At 51.8% G+C, this 26,782-nt stretch overlaps 12 protein-coding genes across 12 annotated transcripts; 5 read left to right on the forward strand and 7 right to left on the reverse strand.

The window, feature by feature from the left end:
- Window positions 1-185: 185 nt before the first annotated feature.
- Window positions 186-2,118, reverse strand: COCCADRAFT_96819 (uncharacterized protein; the record flags this gene model as incomplete). Its single annotated transcript, XM_007714364.1, has 4 exons — window positions 186-368; window positions 419-1,021; window positions 1,071-2,026; window positions 2,082-2,118. The coding sequence occupies 4 exons, from the start codon at window positions 2,116-2,118 to the stop codon at window positions 186-188; spliced, it is 1,779 nt and encodes a 592-aa protein (XP_007712554.1).
- A 285-nt stretch (window positions 2,119-2,403) lies between these two features.
- Window positions 2,404-3,200, reverse strand: COCCADRAFT_96895 (uncharacterized protein; the record flags this gene model as incomplete). The annotated part of the gene is made up of 5 exons (XM_007714365.1): window positions 2,404-2,585; window positions 2,662-2,678; window positions 2,729-2,970; window positions 3,029-3,058; window positions 3,120-3,200. The coding sequence occupies 5 exons, from the start codon at window positions 3,198-3,200 to the stop codon at window positions 2,404-2,406; spliced, it is 552 nt and encodes a 183-aa protein (XP_007712555.1).
- A 240-nt stretch (window positions 3,201-3,440) lies between these two features.
- On the forward strand, window positions 3,441-4,123 carry COCCADRAFT_37015 (uncharacterized protein; the record flags this gene model as incomplete). The annotated part of the gene is made up of 2 exons (XM_007714366.1): window positions 3,441-3,888; window positions 3,945-4,123. 2 exons carry the CDS (start codon window positions 3,441-3,443, stop codon window positions 4,121-4,123), a joined length of 627 nt encoding a protein of 208 aa, XP_007712556.1.
- Window positions 4,124-4,314: 191 nt separating this feature from the next.
- COCCADRAFT_96773 (uncharacterized protein) lies at window positions 4,315-5,235 on the reverse strand (the record flags this gene model as incomplete). Its single annotated transcript, XM_007714367.1, has 2 exons — window positions 4,315-4,868; window positions 4,947-5,235. 2 exons carry the CDS (start codon window positions 5,233-5,235, stop codon window positions 4,315-4,317), a joined length of 843 nt encoding a protein of 280 aa, XP_007712557.1.
- Window positions 5,236-8,537: 3,302 nt separating this feature from the next.
- On the forward strand, window positions 8,538-8,744 carry COCCADRAFT_96786 (uncharacterized protein; the record flags this gene model as incomplete). Its single annotated transcript, XM_007714368.1, has 1 exon — window positions 8,538-8,744. A coding segment is annotated over one exon (207 nt), but the record flags the coding sequence as incomplete, so codon positions are not given.
- Window positions 8,745-12,708: 3,964 nt separating this feature from the next.
- Window positions 12,709-12,936, reverse strand: COCCADRAFT_96805 (uncharacterized protein; the record flags this gene model as incomplete). The annotated part of the gene is made up of 1 exon (XM_007714369.1): window positions 12,709-12,936. A coding segment is annotated over one exon (228 nt), but the record flags the coding sequence as incomplete, so codon positions are not given.
- A 3,213-nt stretch (window positions 12,937-16,149) lies between these two features.
- On the reverse strand, window positions 16,150-16,854 carry COCCADRAFT_96795 (uncharacterized protein; the record flags this gene model as incomplete). Its single annotated transcript, XM_007714370.1, has 1 exon — window positions 16,150-16,854. One exon carries the CDS (start codon window positions 16,852-16,854, stop codon window positions 16,150-16,152), a length of 705 nt encoding a protein of 234 aa, XP_007712560.1.
- Window positions 16,855-17,440: 586 nt separating this feature from the next.
- Window positions 17,441-18,725, forward strand: COCCADRAFT_96883 (uncharacterized protein; the record flags this gene model as incomplete). The annotated part of the gene is made up of 3 exons (XM_007714371.1): window positions 17,441-17,553; window positions 17,605-17,892; window positions 17,945-18,725. The coding sequence occupies 3 exons, from the start codon at window positions 17,441-17,443 to the stop codon at window positions 18,723-18,725; spliced, it is 1,182 nt and encodes a 393-aa protein (XP_007712561.1).
- Window positions 18,726-18,927: 202 nt separating this feature from the next.
- Window positions 18,928-20,148, reverse strand: COCCADRAFT_96811 (uncharacterized protein; the record flags this gene model as incomplete). The annotated part of the gene is made up of 2 exons (XM_007714372.1): window positions 18,928-19,704; window positions 19,774-20,148. The coding sequence occupies 2 exons, from the start codon at window positions 20,146-20,148 to the stop codon at window positions 18,928-18,930; spliced, it is 1,152 nt and encodes a 383-aa protein (XP_007712562.1).
- A 1,059-nt stretch (window positions 20,149-21,207) lies between these two features.
- On the forward strand, window positions 21,208-22,754 carry COCCADRAFT_96789 (uncharacterized protein; the record flags this gene model as incomplete). Its single annotated transcript, XM_007714373.1, has 5 exons — window positions 21,208-21,341; window positions 21,391-21,403; window positions 21,470-21,568; window positions 21,636-21,835; window positions 21,923-22,754. 5 exons carry the CDS (start codon window positions 21,208-21,210, stop codon window positions 22,752-22,754), a joined length of 1,278 nt encoding a protein of 425 aa, XP_007712563.1.
- A 434-nt stretch (window positions 22,755-23,188) lies between these two features.
- COCCADRAFT_5284 (uncharacterized protein) lies at window positions 23,189-25,075 on the reverse strand (the record flags this gene model as incomplete). Its single annotated transcript, XM_007714332.1, has 4 exons — window positions 23,189-24,653; window positions 24,712-24,838; window positions 24,896-24,932; window positions 24,989-25,075. 4 exons carry the CDS (start codon window positions 25,073-25,075, stop codon window positions 23,189-23,191), a joined length of 1,716 nt encoding a protein of 571 aa, XP_007712522.1.
- Window positions 25,076-25,399: 324 nt separating this feature from the next.
- Window positions 25,400-26,187, forward strand: COCCADRAFT_37023 (uncharacterized protein; the record flags this gene model as incomplete). The annotated part of the gene is made up of 2 exons (XM_007714374.1): window positions 25,400-25,603; window positions 25,663-26,187. The coding sequence occupies 2 exons, from the start codon at window positions 25,400-25,402 to the stop codon at window positions 26,185-26,187; spliced, it is 729 nt and encodes a 242-aa protein (XP_007712564.1).
- Between the last annotated feature and the right edge of the window lie 595 nt (window positions 26,188-26,782).

Consider the following 26,782-nt stretch of genomic DNA (forward strand, 5'->3'; position numbering starts at 1 on the left):
GAAACCATTGCGAAGACAGACTGGGTATCTTTGAAGGAATTGATAAACCTGCTGCATGCGACTCGGGGGCCATTCCAACCATTTGACAGCTCAGAAATCTACTTTGTATTTTGCTTGCCGAAAGTATGGCAGATTGACCACTTCAGCCGTAGCATATTGACAACAAGATGTGTATAAACATCTACTTAGGCCTGGGCGCTCGAGACACCTTGGTTATTTTCTTCAGCTTCCTCCGAGTCTTGATTCGCGGGTGTGTGGTTTGATGTCTGGTCGGTAGTGGATGAAGCAACGACACCAGCAGGCAGAGAGAATCCCTCTCCTTCATCTGTGTCCAACTGCATCAGGAAAGTCTCCCAGATCTCGATAAGCTAGCGTAGTAATTAGCAAGGTCCAGTATTGAGACAAAAGCCAAACATACCTCCTTTTGCGCTTCTACCGCGCTCTCCAAGAATGTCTCAACTCCTGATTTGAAGTCTTCCACCTTTTCTCTCTCAAAGCGCTCCAGTTCACTGCGCATGAGTCGTCCCATGTCGTCGAAGAGCAGCCTTGCTTGATGTACCTTGCGCTCAGCATCGGCAACATCTGCACTGAGCTGGTTCAAACGATCTTGCTGTGATCTACCCTGTCTTAGAAGCTTATCCTGAGTTGCCTTTCGCTTCTGCAGCTCTTGCTCGGCAGAATGCCATGAATGGTAGGCTTTTTGTCGCTGCTGGAACGCAGTTTTGACCGAGCCAATTAAGCGAATGTACTCGTCTATGACAATGCCCATGGTGAGAACATCCTGTTGGGCTTGACGTTCGTAGAGTTCACGGATGCGGATCTGGATGTCGGATAGGCTGTCGAGCGGTCCAGACAGGGCAGGCGACAACTCGACAGCAGACAAGGAATGCAGGGAAGCCGAAAAATCACCACATGCTTCAGCTAGACCTTTCCGTTGTGAAACAACGGTGTCGGTTGCCTTCAGCAGAGCCTTGAGTTGAGCTTCGAGGGCATCGAGGTAGACCCTCCGGTCATGGAACCACTAGAATATCGTCAATACTGAATGTGTGCAGAGGGCTGGGCAAACGTACATCGTCATGCTCGATAAATTTGCCAGAGCTACTGCCAAGCATAGAGCCGAACATGCCCTTGTTCTCTCCCAAGCCGGGGTCCTTGCGTTCCTTATTCTTGATGTCCATGTTGAAAGCCTCGCTCTCGAGGAACAGCTTCAGGTCGCTATCATGTTGCAGCACAGGGTGGGCAGCCGACTTGTTGAGCATGCGCTCCAGAGCAGCACGGCGAGACTCGACAAAATCGGCGTCGAAGCGACCGACGGCTTGTTTTTCTGGGGGTGGAGGGATAATGACACCGGGGTTGTTGTTGTGCAGTTGGTTGTAGAGCCAGAGGAAGTCGCGGTAGCGGCGCGAGACTGTGAATTCGGGGTTGCGGTAGCCCTTGGAGGTGGTCTTGGTCGTGACCGAGTACTCGGTATGGGAGCTGGTGAGATCCCCAACCTTGTGCGGGTCGCCCACAGAGATTGAAAATGAGGGCTTCGCTGCCTGTTCGACACTGACGCTGGGCTGTGTCTGGCGCTGGGGCGTGGGGTGGGATGGTGCCTGCACGGGTGGAGGCAGCCGTGCCCCTTGTGAGGCGCGCAGCTGGTCCTGGTCCTTGTCATCAAGGTCGACCGAGTCCATCATGCCGCGCAATGAAGAAGAAGCTGATGCTGCCCCTGTTGGCCGGGTACCGTGAGCAGCAGCCTCTTTCTGGGGCGGCGCTGGGGGAGCAACGGGCTCGAGGCCAGGCGACGGTGTTGGTGCTCCCAGAGGGCCCAGCGGGTCTTCGACGGCCTCCAGCTTGGTCGACTGCACGCCATGGGGCCGCCGCCGGGGGCCACGGCCTGCGGGAGAGCGCGGTGCAGAGGCAGCCGAAGGGGCGGCGTCGACGGTGAGGGTAGTCGTAGTTGTAGACGAGGCGTCTTGGGGGGCATCGTCGTGACCCAGCTGCTTGGAGGCACCAGGCGCAGGGCTGGATTGTGAGGGCACATCTGGAAAGCGTGTCAGTAAGATGCCACGATTATGGGCAAGCGAGAAGATATGTACCGCCCCAGGGAGAGTTTTCTGCGTCGCCCAGATCCATTGGCGCGGTGAGGAGATGTACGAGACGAAGGGCGGTGGTGGTGCGAGTTTGTGGTCGTATGGATGTAGTTGGATGGTGTCGCATCCGGCTATGACATATGTACAAGGCTCCACTAAGCACCAAATGGCCCGGCCCTCCCCTGCCTATACTCTACCAATGTACATAAGTTCTCTACACCCACGTTGACACTAAACTTGTAATTGATTGAGATTCTATGTACTACTAGTACACCCAGAAATTCTTTCCATCCCAGCTCTAATCGTTCCAAGTACCTGTTCCATCCCCTCACATATTGGATCCGCCCAGACTTGCTTTCCCATGCTCGCAGGTATAGCAGACCTTTCCATCCTTCGAACCCAGCTTCATTGTCCCCATGGTTAGACCCATGCGCTTGCCCAGATGCACAACCCAGCTTTCCACGAAGATGGTCGAGCCTACCGGCGCCGGCCTTACGTACGTGCAGTTGACTTTGGGTGTCAGTTAGCAAGGTTCTGACAAGGACTTGGAAAATACGACGTAATATCAGGGCATTTCAACTCCCACACACAACGCAGCACTTACTGCCAAATATTAGCAAGACGCGTCATCCATTTGGCATTCAATAACCTACCGATTTCGTGAAACATTACCACCATCCCAGAACCCCTCGCGCGCACACGGCAAAATAGTCAGCGACGTCGCGATGTCAAAGACCAATGCTACCGCGCCTCCATGAAGATTGCCTCCAATGTTGCAGAGTTCCTCTGGCACCACAAAGCTGAAAACTGTGCGCGCATCATGCGGATTCTCACTAGACGGCGTATACGTGACTGATTCTAGCTTGAGTATCTTGGCAACGATGGCATCATGGCCCTATGTTACCACTCTATTAGAGCCCGAACTTGGAGTTTTGGGCAAGAAAAAAACATACATTATACTCGAAGCCATTAATCACGTCAAACTAGCATTTCGCGACGGTCATGTCAGCAAGACATGATGCAGGCGGAGAGAGATGGACAAACCCATTGCTTGACTTTGTCAGTAGGCGAATCAGAAAAGGCACCGCCAAACCTGGGACCTTTCTTTGTTTCCGAATCACTCATGTTGTAAAGGAAAGGCTCTTGTAGAATATACGGGAAGGGGGTCTGAGACGCCCCTAAGGAGGCGGCCGGGGGTAGGCATACATATGATACAGACAGGCGGACCTCGGTATCTGTGAAATACAACGCTAAACCCTTTTAGGCATCAACATCAGAAATTCTATGTAATAGTTCACGACTTGACTTGTCGTCTCCAATTCAGCGCACCAAGACCGCCTGCTCGCCGTCACAAATTATAAAGCCATGGATCCCTCCATACTCTTCCGTCAGCTCCTCCGCATGCCCGCCGCCCACCGCAATGTCCTCCTACAACCCACCCGCCCACACATGCGCGCATTCGCAGCCTACACACAACCCCTCACACAACCCCGCTACCTATCTGTTCCACGCATCGTCCAGCCCAGTTTCTGGGCTTCGTTAATTCCGAAGCCACTCAAAACACGCGCCGAGACACCCCGCTCCAAAGAATGGAATCCCGCCACACCATACATTATTCTCGGCCTGCTGGTCGGCAGCCAAGCCATCCAAATCTTATGGCTGAAACAGGAGCGTAATCACGACTTGCGTAGGGCAGAGGCCAAGATCGGGATCTTGCGCGAGGTCATTGAGAGAGTGCAAAGGGGCGAGAAGGTGGATGTTGAGGGGGCTTTGGGTACAGGTAATGTAGTGGAGGAACGGGAGTGGAAACAAGGTGAGTTCTTTTCGTATTCTGATGGGCTTGGTATGGAAGACTGACGTGTGGAATAGTTTTGAAAGACATACAAGATGAGGAGGCGCTGTTTCAGAGCAAGAAGAAGAGAAGGGCTATGAGAGAGGCAGCACTACAGGAAGAGGCTACAGAGAAGAAGACGGGTCAAGAAAGTACAAAGAGTCAGGATCCCGCGAAAATGCAAGTAGAAAGTGTGGGTGGAGTTAAATTCTACTGAAAAAAAGCAATGAGTTACTCGTCTGTTGAAAAGAGAAGAAGATAAAACATGATCGCATGGGGTATCGAAGAATGAAATCCCCGAAGGCTTCGGAACCAGCCGCCAGCCAGAGATGTGAAAACGCCCGAAGTGAATATCGAAAAAGAAGAAGAGAGAAAAGAAAGAAAGAGCGTCGCAGTAGTAACCCCCCATTACTCAAATTCCTCAGGTCCCTCGGATTCCTCGGATTCCTCAGATTCCTCAGGCTCCTCAAGCTCCTCAGGCTCCTCAGGCTCCTCACCCTCCTTAGGCACATCAGGAACCTTAATACCCAACTCCTTCAGAGCCTTCAGCTTCATCCCCCTCTTCCTATTCCCCGTATTGTTCGATTTCTTGGTAGCCGCCCTCGCCGTAGGGTTATCGCACAACAGCCTCAGTGTGATACCACCTCTCACCGCATCATCTACGACGGCCTTTTGCTGCTGCAGCGCCATGCAAATACACGTGAGTCTCTTCTCCAGACACTTCTCGCCCAGGTCAATAAGCTTTCCCCGCTTGGCTTCCTTGTAGTAAACCATCGACCTGTTCCATCCAACCTCGTGCACAGCGACGGCGCGGTCAAAGATGTGGTGTGCCGTGGCTTCGAGGTCCCAGGGCTCATGGGCTTGCTCTTTCACGATACGGCGGCGGTGGGGCGAATCTTTGCCATCGTCTATGTTGGAAATATCGATCATGGATTCGTAGATGCGGCGGACCCAGTGATCACCTGGGGGCGTACTAGTTAGACTTCCCCGTGGAGAGGGAGGGAGAGCAGGAGGGGGGTCAGGGTGAAGAGTCGACTTACGTCCGAAATGCTTTACCCGCAAGAGATCTGGTGCTCCTTCCTTGATCATTCCGCGTGAACGTTTGCGCCAGGCCTTGGCTTCTTCTCCTGTGGCAAAGCGGTTACTAAATGGGGGATATACCGATCTGGGTCCGTTTGGATTAGGGGGGAGAATGCCGTCGTTGATAAATGGGACGTAGTTTTGTGCAGTTAACGGTACGTTGTTGGTGTTACCCAGTGAGGTTGCGGGTACAGGAGGCGCAGTAGCGCCGGTGGATGTGTTGGTTGCAACAACAGACGGAGGTGCCATATAAGCAGTGGCAGCAGGAAGAGAAGGAGGAACCGTAGTAGTAGGAAGGAAATGAGCCGATGCTCGACTTCGCTTTGATGCGGGAACGGATGCTGAAGCTCGACTTCGCCTTGGTGCAGAACCGGATGGCGATGCCCGATTACCCCTTCGTGCGGGAGCAGATGTCGATGCTCGATTTCGCCTTGGCGCGGGGACAGGTGCTGGAGTTGGAGCTGGTGGAGCTGGAACTGTAGGAGCAGGTACGGCTCGTCGGAAACCCTGATTGTTCATGAACTGTTGGTAAATCGCATCCATATCTGATTGCCCGAGATTGCCTGCATGTGGTGATGGGTTTGTTGGCCCGACAGGGTTGACTGAACCGGCTTCCTCGATATGGACATGGTCGAATCCATTGCTTCCCTCGCTGTGAGGAGTCGCCTGCGACGCATGCTCACTGTCTGAGAAAGTGTAAGGAACCTCTTGCGTGCCATGTCCGCTCACATTCGCACTCTGGCCAAAGTTTTTTCCTGGTTGTGCTAAGAACTGGTTGTTGTTGTTGTTATTCTGGACGAAGATGAAGTCGTTTGGCTGTGTCGAAAAGTCGTTGTGAACAAAGACGAAGTCGTTTGCATGTGGTGAGACCTCGTTCTTGACTTGATGGCCAGTGGCATAGTTCTGCGGTCCTGCCGAGAACTCATTCTGGCCATTCTGGACAAAGCCATATGTACCAGGCACAGTCGAGGATCCGTTGTAGGCATTCTGTCCACTGCCATAGAAGTTGGTCATGACACCACTGCAATTCGACTGTAACCCCTGAACCGGCTGAAGCGATGCCGGAGTCTCGAAGCTGTTTGCAGCCGGCAAAAACCCGGTGTTCTGGAAGTCGAATCCCTCGCTGAGAAAGTTGAAAGGTCCAGTCAAGGTAGCGTCGAGACCGTTGGAGTTGAAGTTCACACCGAGCCCTGCACTTCCTTCTCTTCCTATTCCATTATCAATCGGAGCTTGTACAAAATCGGCAAAGAAATCGGGAAGACCGAATAGGTCCCCAGGACCCATGTTCAGTGCCGGTTCATTCGCTGGCTGCGACCATGTACCGGATACCTGTGGTGCATGCGTGACTGGAGCAGAGATAGGAGCAGAAACAGGAGCGGGAGCAGGAGCAGGAGCAGGCGTAGTAGGAACCTCGACCACCTCATGAAGCTCATCCCACACAAGCTGAGGCAAGTTCTCCAGCGGCTCCGCAGGAAGATCAAAGAAGGCATCGAAATCCTCATCCAGCAAGCGGTGATTCCCGTCTGAAAAGTTGAAAGACTCGGGAGTCGCCTGCGACACCCCTGCAGTGTTCTGTGGCTCACCAGGAGCAGCAGTGGCACGACGTGACGCCATACCTTCTCTCTCTCCCCTTCTATACTCGCGTATAAAGAAGCAAAAACGTGTGGGGATACCAGATCCCTCGTTCACAAAATCGCGTAGGAACGACGGTGCCAGCCCGTACAAAAAAGAAAGCGTAGAATACTGCTTGTTGAAAAAGAAGGAGAAGAAGAAGAAGGAGAAAAAGAACTTGCAAACTCCAGAAAGTAGAGTACAGAAGAAGAAAAAGGATTCAGAGCGAGAAGGTAGAAGAAGTTAGAAAAGGCAGACGGCGAGCAAGCAATTATAAAAGCAGTCAAAAAAAAACCCCCCCTCTTCAACCTCACCAACCCTCCTCACCTCATCACTACAATACCCCCCCTCATTGTCCAACAACAGTCTTACCACCTATTATCCCAACACAACAAACAATAATACCCCACTTTTTTCCCCACAGCTTCTATTCTTTCCACCAGAAGCTATTGTACCTTGCCAACTACCAACGTAATTAGTTGTGTTTGGCGTTATTGTGCTGGGGAGGGGGGAGGCTGGGTGCGGTGAGGAGTAGTAAAGTGAGTAAGTAAGTGAGTGAGGGCACGGTCCGGGGGGAGATAGGCAAGTCTGGGTGTGCACGCGGCTGAAATAAGGATTGTGAGCTGTGGGGGTAGAGAATGAGAGTGTTTGGATTCGAGGGGTTTTTTTTTGGTATTGTTGTGGGTGCGATTGTGCTGGGGAAGGGGCACGCGGTCGAGGGCGTGTGTACAGCAGTGGGGTTTGCAGTGAGAAAGATGGTGGGTACGGGGGTAGATGTATTCAAACGCTTCATACACCCCCCCCCCCCCCAACCCCAACTTGAATTCGTCTGCGTATAGAACGGGTCATGCGTGGCATGGAAGCAACAGCACAAGCATGGATGTTATTCAAGTGACTCTAGAAGCACAAGTCACGATAGCACTAGTACTCATGTGTAAACTCATCAATAATCTCCAAAAAAAACAGACTTGCAATATTACTCCAGTAAGGCTTAGCCTACATACATCATGGGCACTTTAACCACCCTCCACCCAAACAATAACCAAACAACAACAACAACAGACCAAAAGACTTACAAAGGGCTCGTAATACACATTAGGGGTCTCTCTCTCTCTTTTTTCCCACCACAACCGACAACGACGACGACGACGAACGAACTCAAGTCTACTATACCAGAAACCAAAAACCAAAACAGAGTTCATATGCGGCATTGACGGAGAATAACAGAGTTGCGCGCAATGTAAACAGGGAGGTGGGCAGTCGGGTACATGACAATATGTATACTAACCGAAAGGTTTCTTTACAACAAAAAAATCCAAACAAAAAAGCTTGAGCTGGCCTTCTCCTTGTTTTCTCGTCGCATCTCCCTCCCATCAACAAGCCCAGCGTACATAGTACTCAAACCAAAAAAAAAGAAGAAGATTTGCGCAATCATCATATGGTCAAAACAGACATGATAGCTCGCAAGTTGCAGAGAAAGCAAAGTGGTATAGAACAAGGGGGGAAAGCCCTTCTCCTTTACCCCCTCCAATCCAGAGGGAGAAGAAGGATTGTATTGCAGCCCAGTTTGACGCCAGACGGGGTGTCCAGGAGCATGTCCAAACCCGCAAGTAGATGGGATAGAAAAGAAAAAAGAAGAAGCAAAAAAACAAGCGTCTTTCATGCAAGCCCTGTGTGCCTTTTTTTGCGAGGGGGTATCAATGAGTTTGTGGGGCAGACGGGGTAACGGGAGATGTAGGCTTCGTGGGATTGGCGTCCTTGACGTCTTTGACATCCTTGACACTTTTGATCTCCTTGATGCTTTCATCGTCATCATCGCTGTCGTCCATGTCCACATTATTCCTCCACTGTGAGAGGGACTCGTTCAATGTTGTCTTTTCGTTCGTAGGCGTGCGCTCAAAGTCGAAGCGGTCGCTCAAGCGGTAGGCCTTGTTGGTGGTCTCCCAGTGGCTTCGGAGGGCATCCAGTTCGGACGCGAGGCTGTCGAGAGCCATGGAGTTGCGGGTAGCAGCAGAGTCGGGGCGGGGAATAGCTTCTGGCGTACTGGAACCATCGTTGTGACTGTACAGCGACTCACCCGAAGCGACGCTGTCGTGTCCACGGTGGCGTGCGTGCTCAGAACGAGAGGCGTCACCCGGAGCCTGTGATTGACGGCGGTAGTTGTCAACTGATGTTTCGAACTGGTCCAAGAACATTTGCACCCGGCTTTCGGCTTCCCGGGCACGCTCTTCCACCTGCGCATGCTGGCTACGGAGCGCTTCAAGGTCGGCCTGAAATTGGGATGCTTGGCCCTCGGCTTGCTTTGTGGCAGCTGCTGCTTTCTCAGCTTCGGCGCGGGCGGAAGCCAACTCGGTTTGTAGTTGAGAGAGCTGACTCTCAAAATGGGCAACAGTAGTATCCATCTTCTCCTGCGTCTTTGATAGTTCTGAGCGGAGTGCGGTACGTTCTGCCTCCAGCTCAGCAGTGTCTGCTCGAGCAGGGCTGCGCGCTTCCCGCTTCTTTTGAGCCAGCTCCTCTTCAAGCTTAGAGTTGGCGTTCTTGTAGCGGTCGAGCTCCTGCTTCATCTTGGTGAGCATCTTCTCGGTACCTCGGAGATATTTGACAGCAGCCTGGTGGTCGTTGTGCAGCGCCTGTAGCTTCTCTTCCCATTCTTTGCTGACTTCGTGCTCACGCTCTTCAAATACAGCACGTAGCTCCTCGTGTGCCTTGTTCATGGCGTCGACCTGTTGCTCGAGTTCACGAACTCGGTTCAATTCTGGGGTGCCGAACCTGGAGTTAGGGCTGTCCAAAACCTTTGAGCGACGGGCGTCAACAGGATTGACGCCCCTTTCTTCGAGAAGGTTACGGAGTGTCTTGAGCTGCACCTCAAATGCGTTGCTCTCAAGGCGCAGTCGCTCATGCTGCTGATGAAGTTCAATCTTCTCAGCCTCGGAGAGCTGTACATCGCGCATGGCCTGTTGCAGCTGTTTGCGGATGCTGAGTCCTTCGCGGCTGGACTGCTCTTGATAAGCTTCCAAACCAGCAATGCGTTCCTCCGCTCGGCGGAGCTTCTCCGAAGCTTGGTCTGCTGCCGTTTGGTTCTTGCGAGCCATCAAGGTCGCGGTTTCGAGTTGCTGTTTCAGCACAGTGACTCGCTCATCGGCGTTTACACCGTCCTGTTCAGATCGCTCAGTCATGCTCTGCAGACCTGAGAAAACAGTGGCACGGTGGATGCGTGCTTCCTCTGCATGACTTTCTGCAAGTTCCTCTGCATCGCGAAGCTTTTGTTGAATAGTTTCCAGCTCGGTCGCCCGTGCTTCATGTTCACTGCGCAATTGACTTAGCTTCTGACGCAGGGCATCGCTCTGCTGTCGCTCCTCGCTGAGTTTCTTCTCCAATAGCGCTGCCTTCTCGGTGGATGCAAGAGCAGTATCGCGCAAGGATTGGATAATGGCGGTTTGAGCTTTTGATTCTTCAGAGGCTTTCTCAAACTTGGTGGTTAATTCTTGGTTGTCAATGGCCAGAAGCTTGGCCGACGACTCTGACTCTGCGGCACTCGTGGAGACCTCTCTTGCGATTCGTTCAGCTTCGTGAAGCTCGGCACGTAGGTGCTCAGACTCAGCAGTGGCCTTTTGTCGCGTTGAATCCAGCTCATTCACACGTTTCTGTGCCGCTTCTGCCGTCTCTTCTGCCAGCTGTCGTGCTTTGCTTTCGGCCTCGATTTGACGCGTCAACTGCTCGACCCTAGTAGTCAGTTCAGCCTGAGCTGCTATGGAGGCAGCTAACCGGCGGTTGGCGTCTTGAAGGCGATCAGCATCAGGCGTACTGACGTTCCGGGGTCCATCAGGCTGTGGTGTTCCGTGTCTGCTACTACCTCCATGAGCAGCCAATTTGGTCTTGGCGTATATGGCTTCACTGACGGCTGCGTCCCGCTGTCTTTCTACTTCAGCAATTCTCCTTGCCGCATCCTCACCTTGGGTCTTGATCGAGGCCTGCACGCGTTCGAGTTCAGTCTTCATTTTTAGAAGTGCTTCCAGTAATGGCTTGTCTTCGTCCCGGAATGAGTCGGCGGATCGTTCGTCAAAGACAGGGCTTGTCGAAGTACCGGCATTGTAGCCTGCCCTGCGCGCCAAGGCAAGTTCCGAGGCGTACCATGCATTGCGGCTTTTGAGGTGCTCAAGTTCTCGAGCCAGCTCATTGTTGCGCGGATCAGTCACTGGCGATGCGTTCTTTGCGCTGTCATTGCGCAGGTGCTGGACTTCTTTGACTGGACCACGTTGTTGCTGAGAATCCATTGACGGCCTGACTGATTGATCTATACTCTCCTGTGAGGCTTGTTGTTGGTGCGATCTGGATGTGTTTCGCGAAACCGTGCTGGCAGACCGTACGGTGTCCATCGACTGCTTGGGTGTTCGTCGGCCGCCAACAGCATCAGAAGATTTCCGCTCCATGTCACTCGCAAGCGGACTATCCCGTGTTCCTTGCGATACGTTTTCTCGATTAGCTGCAGCTGCAGCGCCTATGTCGAGAGGAGGACCATGACCACGCTCGTTCTTGGTAGGGGTTCTACTCCTAGCCTTGGCACCGTTTTCTCGTGGCTGTGGCGGTTGTTGAAGTGGTGGTGGCCCTGGCTGCTGACTGGCTGCGCGTGGCAGCCGCGATCCTGCGGACATGGAGCCGTTTGTCATGTTGTCGGGAGAAGAGGAAAGTTGTGAGGCGGCCATTATGCTTTCCCGGACAGGGGGTGATCCAACTTTAGGGGGCATGATTCCTTTTTCGCCGCCACTCATTTTTCGTTGAGTGATTGGTGCCTGTTGCTGCTGGGGTGGAAGGGGAGCGCTCTCATTGGGTGGATATCTAATCTTCGAGGTGTCCAGGATGTAGCTGAGACTGAGCTCGTTCTTATCGCTAATGGACGAACTAGGCTCGCCAGCGAGAACAACAATATGTTTTCCAAATGAGGTCATGCTGTGACCAGATCGCGCTGAGGGAGAATGACCCATGTTTTGAAACATGTACCAGCGGCGCGACGAAATGCGAAAGGCAGCAAGGTCACCCAGGTCAACGCCTTCTTGGGTGCGCCCGCCAAAGATATACATTGTGTCGTTGACCAGCGCGGCCGAATGGCCTTCACGAGCTACGGGGATGTAACCAATGCAATCAAGTTCCGTCCAGGTGTTGGTGCGTGGGTTGTATGTCCAGACATCGTTGAACCAGGTAATGCCGTCTGTGCCACCGAAGCTGGGATGAGTTAGCAGACAAGATTATGCGCATTCAACAGGCGCAATACGTACAGGTAGAGTTGATCATTCCATGTAACGACGGAGTGGTTTGTGCGAGCTTGTGGTGATGTGCCCTGGGGAGACGTCTGTTCCTTGGAGTTTGGCAGCAAGACTTCCCAACGGCTTGCCGACGACTGTAGCGAGTTGAGGTCAAAAGCGACGAGATCGTTGAAGAAGAAGCCCTCGACCTGACCTCCAAAAATGTATATCTTGGAGCCAAGGATGTTCAACGTGTGTCCGTAGCGGCCAGTAGGGCGGGGACCTTGGGGTAGTGCGCGCGACCAGTGTTTGGTTGCTAGGGCGCCGTCAGCTAGGAGGTAGGAACAAACATGGAGGAACACAAACAGGTATTTAGGAGATAGAGAGTGTCGTCAAGGTCGTCGTTGTCGGCCAGCTTGGTGTCACCTCCAAACACAATGAACGCGTTGCCGACCAGCAAGCTAGCGTGGCCGACACGCGGTCCAGGGCCGTCTCCGGTGGTGGAGATGGGATAACATGTCATGCTGCCATTCCCCATTTCCGTCAACCATAAATCGCCCTTGACAGTCGCGCCGCCCACGAGTCCTCCCATGAGATAGATGGTGCCATCTTTCGAGGCGGTGGAATTGATGGCGGCGCCATATCGAGGAAAGGGATTGCCAGCGGTGAAGTTGAGGCGGCGCGACGACCACGGGTAGGGAGATTCCGAGGCATTGCCGCCGCCGAGTCTGTTGTTTGCATTCTGGGAGCAGTCAGCAGGCGCACAAACGGAGAAGGAGTGGAGCAGAGCGGACCTGGGCATTGGGATCTGTCTTCTCACGGAGGGCCTTTTGCTCTGGCGTCGAGGCGTTGACAGAGCCCTGAAGAGAACTTAATGAGTTGTTGACGCTGCCGCTAGGGGTCGTGGTAGGGCCCTGGGGGCCACCGCGAGACTTTTCAGCGTCGCGAGCAGGGGCTCCGTTGAGCGCGGGTGGCTGTTGCGATGGGCCATGTGCAGATGTGATATCCCTAGTGGCTGGTGGGAGCGCGGTGGTGGGTTGCTGTTGCTGTTGCTGCTGCTGCTGCTTGTTCTTCTTGCCGAAGAGAAAGGACATGGCGGCGGGAGTGCTGCGAGAGCGGAGATGCAATGGCAGCCCGGGGCCTATCGCGCACGCATTCGGGTTGCGAAGACGGTGGGTGTGTTGGGCGGCGTGGTGGACACTGGGGGAGGAGGCTAGGTGTCTAGGCGGAAAGACGGACAGGGCGCGCGCACATGTCGTCTGTCAGGGTGTTTGGGGGTATGGTGGTGTAGTGATGCAGCAGAGGAAGAGGAAGAGGAGAGGAGATGGACAGGGAGCGTGTACGGCGCACAGCACAACACAGCACAGCACAGGGCTGACGTCTGATTTGACTAGATTTGATTTGAGCAGCACTCAGCCAACGAGGAGCGAAACGCGACAACGGTCGGGTGCTGCGTGTACGCCGCAATAGCCTCGTCTCCCTGGCCTTGCTCGCAGAGACCGCCCTGGCCGCCCTGGTCGTCGTGATCGCATGGCGCACCGCGCCCCCTGAGAAGCGTCCGCGCGCTGATCGCTCTCCCGACGAGGCTAGCCAGTGTGATGCCCACTGCCATTGGTTGCTTCATCAACCACGTTCTGTATCTACCTACCAGGGCCGTCAGCTGCGTGAGCAAGTAGCCGTACCCTGCCTGCTAACTAGTAGTACTAGCAATGCCGACATATATATGTATGTGCTTACTCGATGGTTCTCCGCCCGACCGTGCCGCCGCCGTCTCCCAGTACCGGTGTATGGTACTCTAATGATGATGTTGCGTCTCACCGCCATGCCGCTTTGGGACTGGCGCCTTGGCTCTCCTTGCGCCTACACGTTGGAGTGGGTACGTGTGGACATATATAGCCAACGCCGTTGAACTGTACTAATCCTCCTGGCGACATTGTTTATCCAGACGTCTTCCTTGCTCTCAAGCACTATCCAGTCTAATATTGCCATGTCTTCTTTTGCTGAGCGCAGGGGCGAGATACCGCTTGTCCCCAACCATCCTTGGCCGCCAAGTCCCGTTGGTTTTTATTTATGGAGAGAATATCGGATACCTGAGCTCTAAGAACTGGCCATTGCGCTTTCGGCAACACGACAAGATGGTCTGACGTTAGGACGTGATGGAAAAATACCGCCGCATGCTAATATACTCTGCCTACACACAAAATAAACTAAAAACTAAAAAAAAAAGAGGGGCGCTACACATGTTGCATAAAACTTACACGAACTTACACTAGACGTAAAGGCAGTTGCGTGTTAAGTAAGCAGCAAGTGCGTGCGACGGACTAACACTCGTTCAGATACACATGTCTGAATATCAAACCTCTTCTTGGGAATACAAACTTGATTGCAACCTCAGCTACATGCTATTTGTCCGATCCATAACGAGGTGTTACGAGTACCTTCTAGACTAGCGCCAAATCACGTGACTGAGGCTAACACGTTCCTTCCGCCTGCTTTAATCCCAAGCAAGACGATACATATTTTCAATCAGACATCACATAGTGCATCGATAATCAGAAAAAGTTTAAGTTCTATCACATATCACAGTATGAGCATACCCCCATCAAGCTATTCCTTCCATTGGTTTCTTGCCTCAAAATATTTAGATACATGCAATAATAAACAAAATAATAGCCCTGTCACCCTGCATCAGCCACACCGACTTTTCCAATCCCACGAGCCCCATAAACAAGTCTTTTTTTTTCGTCCGTCCATTGTTCAATGTGCCATGTCGAAGATTCTTGTCGATTTCAAAGCCGGTGTCCGTAGTCGAAGTTGGTAATCGCAGAGTAACAAAGCGCCGAGGTTGACAGGTGGAAAAGAAGAAGAAGAAAGAAAGAGCAAGTCACTCTTCCTCCCTCTCCCCCATCATTCCCTCTTCATTTTTTAAAAAAAATACTCGTTGGAAGAATGATAATAACCGCCAGTCCCTTCTCTTGCTCTCGCAACTAGGCAAGACTGTTTAAGAGATGGTGCAGCCTGGTCCAGTGACTACGCCACGAGAGATGGTGCATCCCGGGCCTGTGACAACACCGCGGGAAATGGTGCAGCCGGGTCCGGTAACGACGCCACGGCGAGAGATGGTGCAACCAGGTCCAGTAACAACGCCTGCCATTTTGATTTTAGTTGAGAGAGAAGAGGGTTTTCTTGTGTAAGAATATAGTTGGAGCGAAAGTGGTTCAAGTGGTTGAAGGACTGATGACTTGAGTGGTGAGAAAGTTGGACTCGAAGGGCTCGAAGAACTTATATATTCTTTTTCAGTCTGGACGGATATCGGACGTCATGGGAAGAGAAAGAAGGGGTTTCCTTTGTGGGATGAAATTGTTCATTGTCAAAGTGTTCTAGATTTTCCTTTCTGGTTGCTGCAGTGTAGGTAGGGAGAAAGAGTGGCGGTTGCGTCCCGTCGTGTTACTATTGTTCTTGGATTCGGTGCACGGAGGCGTTTTTCCCCTTGTCATTGTCGGAAGAACCACAGGTCATCAAAACCCTCTCATAGCACGAATATCGAAAATTTAGAGCCTTGTTCGACAAATAATCACGGTGGCCATGTGACGGGCTCGATGTTAGAATCCATTGGTTAATACTGGTCGTATGCACATAGCGAAGGGATAGCTGTGTGTTGAGCATGGGATTTCTCTAAAAAGAGTAAATTTATGTCCAGAAGGGGTTCAAATAGTATAGTTAGGAGGTTGTGGCTTGAAAATCCACTACTATTGTTCTCCAAGGTTAGGTCCGTGGGGCCTTGGCAGCTGAAGTAATTCGAGAACAGGTAAGCATTCAGCAAGAACAACCAAGCTCAAAACTCATGTTATGACAGGTGCGTATCAGTCATCCTTCTAACTCGCGTCGCTGAGTTATTCGTCTCTCTAATCCTGTGCATTGCAAAATGGCTTCTACTAACTCTTTATATCAGCTATACCGCGCCACTCTATCTCTCTGGTAGCCCGTCGACTGTTATTATGTAGCTTTTTCTGCTCTCTTCTACGAACTTCATTCTACATGAAGGTGCAGTACTGTCGCACTGTGGAGTACATAGATGGGAATCTATGACAATTATGGAGAGAGATGATTGATTTTCATCTGCATCGTCTCATTTGCTTAGAGAGACGCTAGCAGGCAGTGTAATCAACTGTTTGGTGGTATTACGAATGAAAAATTTGCTTCCGAAAGCTACGCATTTTGCAACGACTACTCTCACCATAACATCGATGCTGCTACAGAAGGACGGCCTTCGTCCCTAACGCGATACTTATCATTGCTAAGTTGACTAGAATCACAATTCCATTTTGCTGCAATGACCCTGCTTACACCCTTCACATAGATCACTTCTATGTGGACCCTTACCCTGCCCTGAGAAGAAGAAAGGGCGTTCCATATGGATGCCAGACCACTTTTTGAGACGATATGCCACTCTTTCTGCGTATGAAGAATCTAGTTGTGGCTCACTCGTCCTGTGGCAGCGTTTGCAGGATTGGTAATACACTCTTGCATTGTATCGCTCGTCGGGATATCTCCGTATAGTTATGGCTATTTGCTTGCTTGTCCAAACAGCCGGGCATGATGTATTACTGCAAACGAACTGACCCATGATATTCGTATCGTAGTCGTCTATGCAGCCGTTGGCGTCGTCCTTCTCGTAGAAGCTGAAGGAAATGTTGTCTTTGTAGAGGAGGTCGGATACTTCATTGTGGAGTAAAGGATACAACGACCATTTTTTGTTTGTCTTCGGCTTCCTAGCCGACTTCAGTTTCGTGGTTGACTTTTGTTTTTGAGGAGAGCTCGTAAGAATGGCTGGATGTTCAGAAGACTGGGCGTGAACAGCGGCATTCTGGTAGTGCTGTGCCAGAGCCTTGTCGTTTTTGAAATGACGATCGCATGTTGTACAGTCGTACTTGTGTGCTGGTGAGTCTCGTTTGTGTTGCTGCAGTGCCTCATCGCTGCTGAAGTCTCGATCGCAGGGTACGCAACGAGGGCTCATAGTGTCAGTATTGTGGTTAGTACCCCGCAATTTGCGGAGTCCAGATGAATATATTAAGTTCAGAATCGAGGCAGTGGGTTCGCGCATGACCTATCTTGAGCAAATGAGCTACAGCAATGCTGTGTAACCAAAGATAAGGTTGCTCTTCCACCTGATAGGTGCGGAGCTCGTTGTGACATGATCAATAGTATCCATTTGAGCATCCAAGAAAGTTGTTGGATATGTAAAATAAATTGCAAGATCATTTATAACTAACTTAGAAAGGATGCTGGGGCAGACAATACGCAAATGCTGAGTTGCTATAGCTTTCGCTAAGGCTGACTCCATGTCGTGGGGAAAGTCCCCAAGTGCAGATACTGGAAGCTGATTTTGCAGGCGAGTGTATGAAGAACACATGTGGATTGAAGAAAAGAAGGTTGGTCGCAGTTGATGAACGAAGTGGGCCAGCTACGGATGCGTGTGATGGGTGCATGAACGGCTCCGAAGATTAAAGTGGGTCCAGCGGGCGACATCCTATGCTCCGCCCACATGTTGTCCAGCACCTTCAACGACACACAACACCTTGACAATGGCACCAGCAACAATAATGCGGGCAGCGAGACCACTAACTCGTAGCGGGTACCATATCCCGCTTCGTCGCTTTCTCCAAACGGCTGCTGCCCCCCATACCCCCGCATCCGACTTTGCGTTCGCTTTCGAGTAAGGCGCCTCTGCCATCGGTTTCACAACACGGCCGCTGACGGCTGTCAGTATCGACGGAGTGCTTCTTAGGAGTGCCGATCCATTGCCGCGAGCACACCAGGCCCTTTCCTATCTCCAGGCGCAGCACATCCCATTCATCCTGCTCACAAATGGCGGCGGGAAACACGAGTCGGAGCGCGTCGCCGACCTGAGCAGCAGGCTCAATATCCCTCTGGATACGTCCATGTTTGTTCAAAGTCATACACCCTTTGCCGACATGGACCATCTCAAGGACAAAACGGTCATGGTCGTTGGCGGCGAAGCAGACAAATGCAGAAAAGTTGCTGAGGCATATGGGTACGCAGAAACGCACATTCATGTTGCTATGTATCCTAACAAATCTGTACAGCTTCAAGACAGTGGTTACCCCAGGTGATATCTTGGTGGCGCATCCAGAAGTCTGGCCCTTTTCGCAGCAATTGCTTTCGTACTACAAGACGTTTACTCGCCCTCTACCTGCTCCCATTGACCCTTCTTCCTCGTCAACATCACTCCGTATCGATGCTGTTTTCGTTTACAATGACCCGCGTGATTGGGGCCTCGATGCGCAAATCATCAAAGACGTCCTGCTATCCGAAAAGGGTATCATGGGAACTCTGTCCAAGAAGAACGGCAATGATGCCCTAGAGAATCGTGGCTACCAACAAGATGGACAACCTACCATTTATTACTCTAATCCAGACTTGCTCTGGGCCGCTAAATACCACCTTCCACGCCTGGGCCAAGGAGGTTTCCGTGAAGCTTTTGAAGGCATTTGGGCAGCAGTGACTGGTGGCGAGGCAAAAGGTGTCAAGTTGCATAAAGTTGTCATGGGGAAACCACATCAGCCTACTTATGAGTTTGCTGAAAAGCGACTCATAGCACATCGTAGTCATCTGATGAAACAGTATGGCGGAACACTTGACCATCTCAAGCGAGTTTACATGGTCGGTGATAACCCAGCTAGTGACATTGCTGGTGGCAACAACTACAAGAGCCCATACGGCACCGATTGGGCTAGTATATTAGTAGAGACCGGCGTCTACGTCAAAGGCACCAAACCATCACCTGAGCCACGCAAGATTGTGGGTGATGTATGGGATGCCGTGGCATGGGCTATTGCACAAGAACAAGGCAAACAAATACCTTGAAAGTGAATTATGTATCATCTAGGTTTACAAACCTAAATCTACTAGATTGCTCTTTGGCATCATTGAACTATACACACTTGAAGCTCAAACCCTTATTTGACCTTTGTCACAACCTACACTCCCTCTTCGTTACTCTTGGACCCATTGGATAAACCTAAATAACAATTAGCAATTGACTCAAACGTTCGGGAAAAAGGTATACTCACATGAGATCTCCCGGTCCAAGACCCGCAGCTCCCGCTACAGGCTTATCATCCTTGATAATTCCCGTCTTGACATCCCTCGCATAAATAGCCACATTGTTACTCCGCTGATTTGCAACCGCAATCATCGAACCATCCTTGCTCAGTTGAAAATGGCGCGGGAAATAACCCCCAGATTTGGCCAGCTGGACAAACTTCAGCTTGCCATCCGCTGACGGCTTATACGTCACAATCGAGTCACTGGGTACTTTGGTGCTGTTCTTGGGATCCGGGTTGTCGACGGTGAAAATGGTGCCGTTGCGGTTTCCGGCAAGCACAAAGGCGTTGTCGGGGGAGACTGAGATTTCCGAGGCGGATAGCTTTTTGTTTGGGAGGGTGTAATTGCCGTAGGTGCTTACTTCGTCTACTGGTGTGAACTTGATGCCGGCGTGGTTGGCGAGGTAGGTGGCCTTGTAGCTAATGATTTTGTTGCTCAATTCGTGGACGACGAAGAGGAAGGTGGAGTCTGATTTTTTGGAGGTCCAGAAGGCGGCGTGGCGGGGGCCGTAGCCGGTTGGGGAGACTAGAGACTCGCGTTGGGCTAGTTGGCCGGTGGTGGGGTTGATGGCGTAGACGTGGACGCGGTCGGCGCCCAGACTGGGGAAGATCATATACTGCCCTGTTGGGTCGAGGACGGCTTGGTGGATCTTTTCTGGGTCGGCGAATGTGATGTTTTGGAGGGACTGTAGCTGAGAGTTGCCGTGTACGGAGTAGGAACTTATCGCTGGAGGTCCATACTATTGATGTGAGGTTAGTATCAAAGTACTGGTAAGAAACTTTGTCTTGTACGCATAAAAGGCACTTACATGAGCGAGTGCTATAGCCGATCCGTTGTTATAAGTTGCTGAAGATACAGCGCCGCCGAGCGCAGGCGAACTGGAAATCTTCTTCAGACTACCATCGGGCTGGAGATTGAATGTCGTGATATTGGCATTGCCCGATTCGTCCAGGCAGATCACCTTATTCTGACCAAGACTTGTGTCTAGCCAAGTAGGAAGGGGACCGCATTCTTGGCTGTTGTGAATAACCTCGAGCTTGCGATTGCATTTAGAACCAGTGCTGGGATAGAGTTCGAGAGTTGTAACAGAGCCCAGAGTCGAGTCGGTGCCATAAGAAGCTAGGAGGAGGCGCTCAGCGGCTGTCGATCCTAATAAAGCTAGCGCGGTGATAGTCGCCTTCATGATGTGAGAAATTCGAACTTCTGGGGCTGTCCGAGGCAAAAAAGGAACAGGAGGGCAACGTGGATTCCTTTTATCTGCGCAAGCAAGAAAAAGTAGTGTGAATTGGGCTAATTTGGCAAGCCCCGGGAAATTCCCTCCAAGGAAAAGGGACTTGTACCAGTGTCGCAGGCGACTTAAACCTTATAAGTGATCTGCAAGGGTGAAGACTTAAAGCAATCAATTATCGGACAAACACCACACCAGTCTACCCAAGTACATCCAATGGCTTGGCTGTACGCGGGAACTACACGGTAGAGTAGGAATGTCATCCGTGCCGTGTTATATGATTTATAACTGTGGAGTGGTACTACGAGTACGTAAGCTCCACAATCGCTCATGTTTTGCTAATATCTGACGGCTGTGCTTCCCGTCAGAATTGCTGGGGCCGGACTTTTGCATAGCGAAAAAGGACCGATGGTGAGCAAAGGGTGAAAAATGACATTGAAGCGTGCAAGGATTGTGCTATGCGCTCTGGCTTGGCAGGTATAGTCGAGCGTGAAGGCCTGCCATGTTGTGCAGTACCTTGGTGTTATCCTTGGGCGGCATATAGCAAACCTCCCACTGGTTTGTCGTCCGCTGTGACCACTGTGAATTCCGTGCTGTAAGTCTATCTATCGATTTCCGTAAACACAACCCCGGTCCGAGCCGGGTAGATTAACAGTCCGGGTGTGGAGTAGCTCATGTCCGTTGCGGAGAGAGTGTTTGTGGGCCTGGCATCCTGGACAAGTAACTTGCCCTTTTGTTATATCTCGAAGAGTAAATCGTCCGTCGATGTGCAACATTGTGTCTAGCTTCGATAGGTGGTTTAATTGTCGCGCAACGGCGCGTCCACGTGCATGAATGCCTAGCGTGACGGCGTGCATGGCGTTTCCCCAAGCTCGGGTTTTAGCAAGGAGATAAGCGCAACGACAAACTATGTGCTAGTGCGTCATCTCAACCGCACGTTTGCGCTCAACGCTCTCCGGGAACATCACTTACGCGATAGTTTCATATACCATATAACAACCAGCACAGTAAGATATGGCTGCGCGTAATACAGGAAACTATGCCAACTACCTTCCCGATGAGTTGTTGCTTGAGATACTGTCCCATCTCGAGTCATGGAGCAGGCTCGAGAGGCAAATTACCTTGGCCCGCTTCTCCGCCGTGAATAGGTATGCCATGGTCTAGATGCTTTCTTGTTCACGTGAGCTGACAGGACAGGCAATGGTACGATGTATGTCAGGTTTCATCTTGGTCGTTTTGATGTATTACCTGCTTACCACTTTATTTGTCTTATCAGGTAGCCATACAGCCATTATACGAGGCACCATTCCTTTTGGGCCGTGCATATGACCTTTTCGTTCGCACCATAAGTCCTTCTGTTAATGCACGCATTAAGGTAGTTATCCTTGTAGACCTTCAGGCCCACGATAAACGATACACCAAGAAACTAACAAAAAAGACAGCCGTCACCATTATCTGGCTTAGTCAAAGACTTGGACTTATCCCACATCGTACACCAAGGCGCAAAATCCACAACAGCAAGACTGCTGGGACGCACAAAATCCTCCCTAGAAGTCTTCGTAGCACCACAAGCCAGCTTTGCAATAAACTGTTGGGCCAGCCTAAGCAAATGTACTCGTTTGCGCGTCCTAGACCTGAGCCTGTAAGTAACACTCCAACTCCGCACACACCTCCATCCCTCGAAAATTTCACAATTCTAAAACCCTACCTAACGCCCCAGCTTCGGCAGAGTCTCGGAATGCATCGACTTTCAATCCCTCAACCAAACCATCCGCCAACTCCCCCAACTCTGTGAACTCTACCTCCCCCGCTGCTCCTCCCGCTACGAAAAAGCCACCTCTCCAACCTCAACCTTGCGCTGGCCCCCTCGTCTCCAACACCTCGCCCTCTCAGGCTCAGTCTCCGGTCAGTTCCTTTGGGACATGCTCCAACAACCTGACAACTTCCCTCCGTCTTTCTCCTCAATAAGCATACACCACTGTCCCGCGCTCGACCACTCCGGCATAAGACCTTTGCTCAGCACGCTCGCTTCGAATCTCACAGCCGTTGAATTGCGTGATTTACCTGCTGTGAAACAAGGCCGGCTAAACGGTGTGCTGGAATGGCTTCCGAAACTCGTGTCGCTGACTATAGCGCTCGATTACATCGACTCGCGGTTCGGTTCTATGCCGATGGATTTCTCGCAAACCCGATGGCAGGAAGCGAGGCCGCTTACTAGTCTTACGATTGTATCCAGTGGGCGCCAGGGCGATCCTTCACGCAGTTTTACGCCGACGGATTTGTATTCGCTAATTGATGAGCGGTGGCTTGGTCGTTTGCGCTACTTGAATATCGGAGTCAGTACGGAGTGGCATGTGGAGTATGCAGAGGAGTTGGGGGCGCTGGAATATCTGCTAGTCGAGGAGCTGGACAAGGAAAATTGGATCGAGGCGAGGTGGCATTATGAGGATGTTTGGTCTTTGATTGGCACGACGCGAAATATGGATTATGAAGAGTGGATTAACGGGACGACATTGGGGAGGAAAATGAGGCCGAGGTTTCGGCTGCTGCAGAATCGGTAGTCAGAAGAGATGTCGTGGATAAAGAGTTGGATGTTTGGGCCGTTTGCTGCGTTGTCTCCGTTGTTACTGTCAATACGGCTATCACATGACAGCGAAATCTTACTCAGGAACCACTCAAAACAAGTCATAGTCTCCCTTGATACAGTAGTACGGGCATCTAAATGCCCATCTCGGCGCCAGAATCACTGATAACAGACTGCAGTAACTTCAGTATTCACACATCACCAAGCCCCAGACATTGCACAGTCTCAAACTCAGCAAATACCACGCGTCTATAAATCCTAAATTTTTTCGCAGACACCTATAACCTAGAATATAGAGAAAAGCGACAAAAAAGTCTAGCCTTGTATGCCGTGCATTGCCGTCGCTTAAGAGATTGAATGTGTAAATCGTTAGGGGGCGAAAGTTGGGACTCAATCCAAACAACTCCCCATTTATGCGCTACCATTCACTTTGCTTCCTTGGACAGTACCACGCACACCACCCTTTCCTCCGACCTCGCGGAAGATAGCATTTATGCTCAAGTCAGCTCCAATGTTGATTTGGACCTCGACCTTTGCGCCCTTCTTGACGCCACGGATGGCGGCCTCGCTGAGGGCCTGACCGACCTTCCATGTCTTTTCCCTCAGCTCTTCCTCCTCTTCCTCGCTCTCATCCTCGTCGCTGTCCTCCTCGTCATCCTCATTCTTCTCAGCCTTGGGCTTGGGCTCTGGCTTGGTAACCTTGATGTGCCTTGATCCCTCGGCAAGCTTGATAAGCACGTCGCCACCTTCGCGTGGGGTCGAGATGGTCGCAGTTCGTCGGACAGGCAGTGGTGTCTCTGCGTCGACAATGGGGTGGAAGACACCAGAAGACTCATCACCAGAGATGCACAGTACACCGACTGCGGTGGAAAGGTGAGGAGTGACGGTGACCATGGGGTGGGTGCTCTGCTCAATGTCCTCGAGCTCGAATTCCTGGATAAGGCTGGCTTGGATGGCAGCACCACGGACAGCCAGCTCTGAAGGGTTGATAGCTGAGGGAGACGTGGAGGGAGCCAGGACAACAGTAGACTCAGGGAAGGCTGCGCCTACAGTAGAGGCGACCTTTGGTGTGTGAGAGTTTCCACCAGCCAGTACAATTTCGGATACGTCGAGAGGATCCAACTTGGCCTTCTCAACCGCGTGGGTGACGAGACGAGCAAAGGCACCAAATAGCTTGTTGCCCAGGAGGTCATATCGGGTACGGTTAATGGTGGCAGTGTAGTCGACGCCACCTACTAAGCTCTCGACGGAGAAGTTTGCTGTGGTACCAATAGAGAGGGCCTTCTTGACAGCCTCGCACTCGAGCTTCAGCTTGGCCAGCGATCGATCGTTTTCCCTGGGGTCACCGGCGGACTTGTGCTTCTTCATGAATTCCTTGGCAAAGTGGTCCATGAGGACCTGGTCGAGCTTGAAGCCACTGACATCGTAGTCGTGAACTGTGGCCAAGATGGTGTAGATGCCGCCACGGGATGCGACAACAGCAACATCGGCACGGGTGCCACCCAGGTCGGCAACGACGACGACCTTGTCCGCGAGCTGCGCACCGGGGCGAGCGTCGTAGGCCAGGACAGCGGCGGTGGGCTCGCTGATGAATTGCAGGACCTCCATACCAGCACTTGTTGAAGCCTTCTTGAGCGCCTCCTTCTGGGCGTCAGAGAAGTTTGTGGGAACGGTGATGACAGCAGCGTTGACATCCTTTCCAAGGTAGTCAGAGGCAGAGGTTCGTAGTCTCTTAAGGTGACGCGTAGTGATATCGACAATGGAAATGGTGTTTTCCTGCTCCTCAGTGCCGTCGCGGATGCTGAACGCAATGCTGTTCTCGTGCTCGATGGGGTGGGCCGACTGGTGGCATGGCGAGGGGTCTATCGACTTGTAACTTGGATAGCGTCAGCCATGTTGGAACACACACAGAGGATGGGAACAGAGAGCCATACTCTTGACCGAGGAAATCGCGAAAGTATGCGACAGTGTTCTTTGCATTGCGGACAATCTGGGGCTTGGCCTGGCCACCGTGGAGTTCTTCGCCCTCGACGTAGGACAGGGCGGTGGGAATCTGGCGGTCTTTGTGCAAAGATTAGTATTGGCGAGAGAATGTGGGCGAGCATCAAGGCGGCGCACCTCCGTCTTCGTTGGCAATAACTTCTGCCTTGCCCTCCTACATTGGTGTCAGTCGTGTCTCAGTATTCATCATGTCTATTGAGGAATACTTACACCAGTGGTAAAGGCAATAGAGCTGTACGAGTTGCCAAAGGAGATTCCTATCGCAACCCGCTGCGCGGGGTCTGCTTGTGCACTCATCTTGCGCGGGGGAAGCGAGTCTTATCTTTGACGAAAAAAAAAAGAATGACAAAATGTCACCACGATGCAGACAATTGCCCAATTCAAGCGAATAAATAGGGGCAAAAAGGGCTGTCTGGGTTGCTTTGTCGTCAAGTCGTAGCGCGTGTAAAGTCGATTTCTTTTCGCGGCTAAGGAAATTCCACTCTTGTTCGGCGTCGAGGTACGGAGGTGCATTTTTCTCGGAAGCGCACGGGCGCACTTCGGAATGAGCTCACTGCACATGCTTGCTTCAACCACCAAAAAGTTAGTACTTTACTACAACACCATATACCCACCTTCGCCATGGCTGTATCACCAACAATCGTGCTCCCAGGCGATGAAATCCCAAAAAGCGCTTTGCCTCAGGGTACAGGCAAGAAAAAGACATTGACAATTGGACCCGGTCTACGCCATATACCTCCAGACACCGTCACAGCCACTATTGCAGGCGCCCTGGTCACCGACAACAGGAAGAATGCAGCCTCGATCGAATTCAACAGCGGAAGAGTAAATCGCCCCCTCTATCCCTAGTTAAACCCTCCCAACTCATCTAATACCTACACCAGTACCTCCCCTACACAGGCGACCTCGTCATAGCCACCGTTTCCAGCTCCGCCGCCGAAACCTTCAACTGCCTCCTCACTCCCTCCACCCCGCCCGCCACTCTCCCCCACCTCGCCTTCGAAGGCGCGACAAAGAAAACGCGCCCCCAGCTCCCCCCAAACTCGCTTGTGTACTGCCGCGTCGCAAGCGCAGGCAAAGACCTGCCCCCCGAACTCACCTGCGTGGACCCTTCTACCGGTAAAAGCGAAGGGCTTGGCTTGTTGAAGGGTGGTATGGTGTTCAAGGTGAGCTTGGGAATGGCGAGGCGCATGCTTGCTGCGCGTGGTGGGATTACGCTGCTGGAGACGCTGGGTGCGAAGATTGGGTTCGAGGTCACGGTAGGAAGGAATGGGTTGGTGCATGTGGATGCGGGGAGTGTGAGGGTGACGCTGGCGATTGGCAAGGCGATACAGGAGGTTGATGAGAAGGCGTTGGGAGAGGAGGGACAGAAGAAGCTAGCGGGTGCGACGCTGAAGCTTTGTTCGTAAGGCAGGGCTGGTCGATGGGATGCATTTCTGAAAGAAGAGAGCATTTGCTCGACACGTCGGCGTCAGAGAAGATTTTAGAGCTGACGGCAGCATCGTTCAAGCCAAGAGGAGGGACGTGACGCGTAAAAATCGACCTCGCATTATACTCACGCCTACCACGACGAGACTAGGGAACTGGCGTGAGTCGCAATTACCTCTCCTTATCAACGGACCAAGGCTCATTAATCACAAGAGAAGGCACTGGTTCCCTTCACCACCAGCCCTAGGTCATAGTTCGATTAGGAAATCTGTTGAAATGACGGGTTTTCCTTTGGCGGGACAAGATGCTAAGAAAGAAGTAGCCGGCCCCAAAGTAGTTGGGTTACCATTTACATGTAATACATTTCTAGCAAGGAGCACTAGGAGGCAATAATACCCAACAAATGAAATAGAGCTAAAAGCAGGTAATCACATAGTGGCCAAATAGCTTTCCTCACCGCATATATTTTCAAATAATCAAACTCCCAAGAAAAAGATTCTGCTTTCATCTTTTGCGACGGATATTCTAAATTTCTGTTATCCAGTTTTACTACAAACACACACCCTTGATGTCGCA

This window comes from Bipolaris zeicola, assembly GCF_000523435.1.
Source record: "Bipolaris zeicola 26-R-13 unplaced genomic scaffold scaffold_79, whole genome shotgun sequence".
In the NCBI taxonomy this organism is placed as follows: Eukaryota; Fungi; Ascomycota; class Dothideomycetes; order Pleosporales; family Pleosporaceae; genus Bipolaris; species Bipolaris zeicola.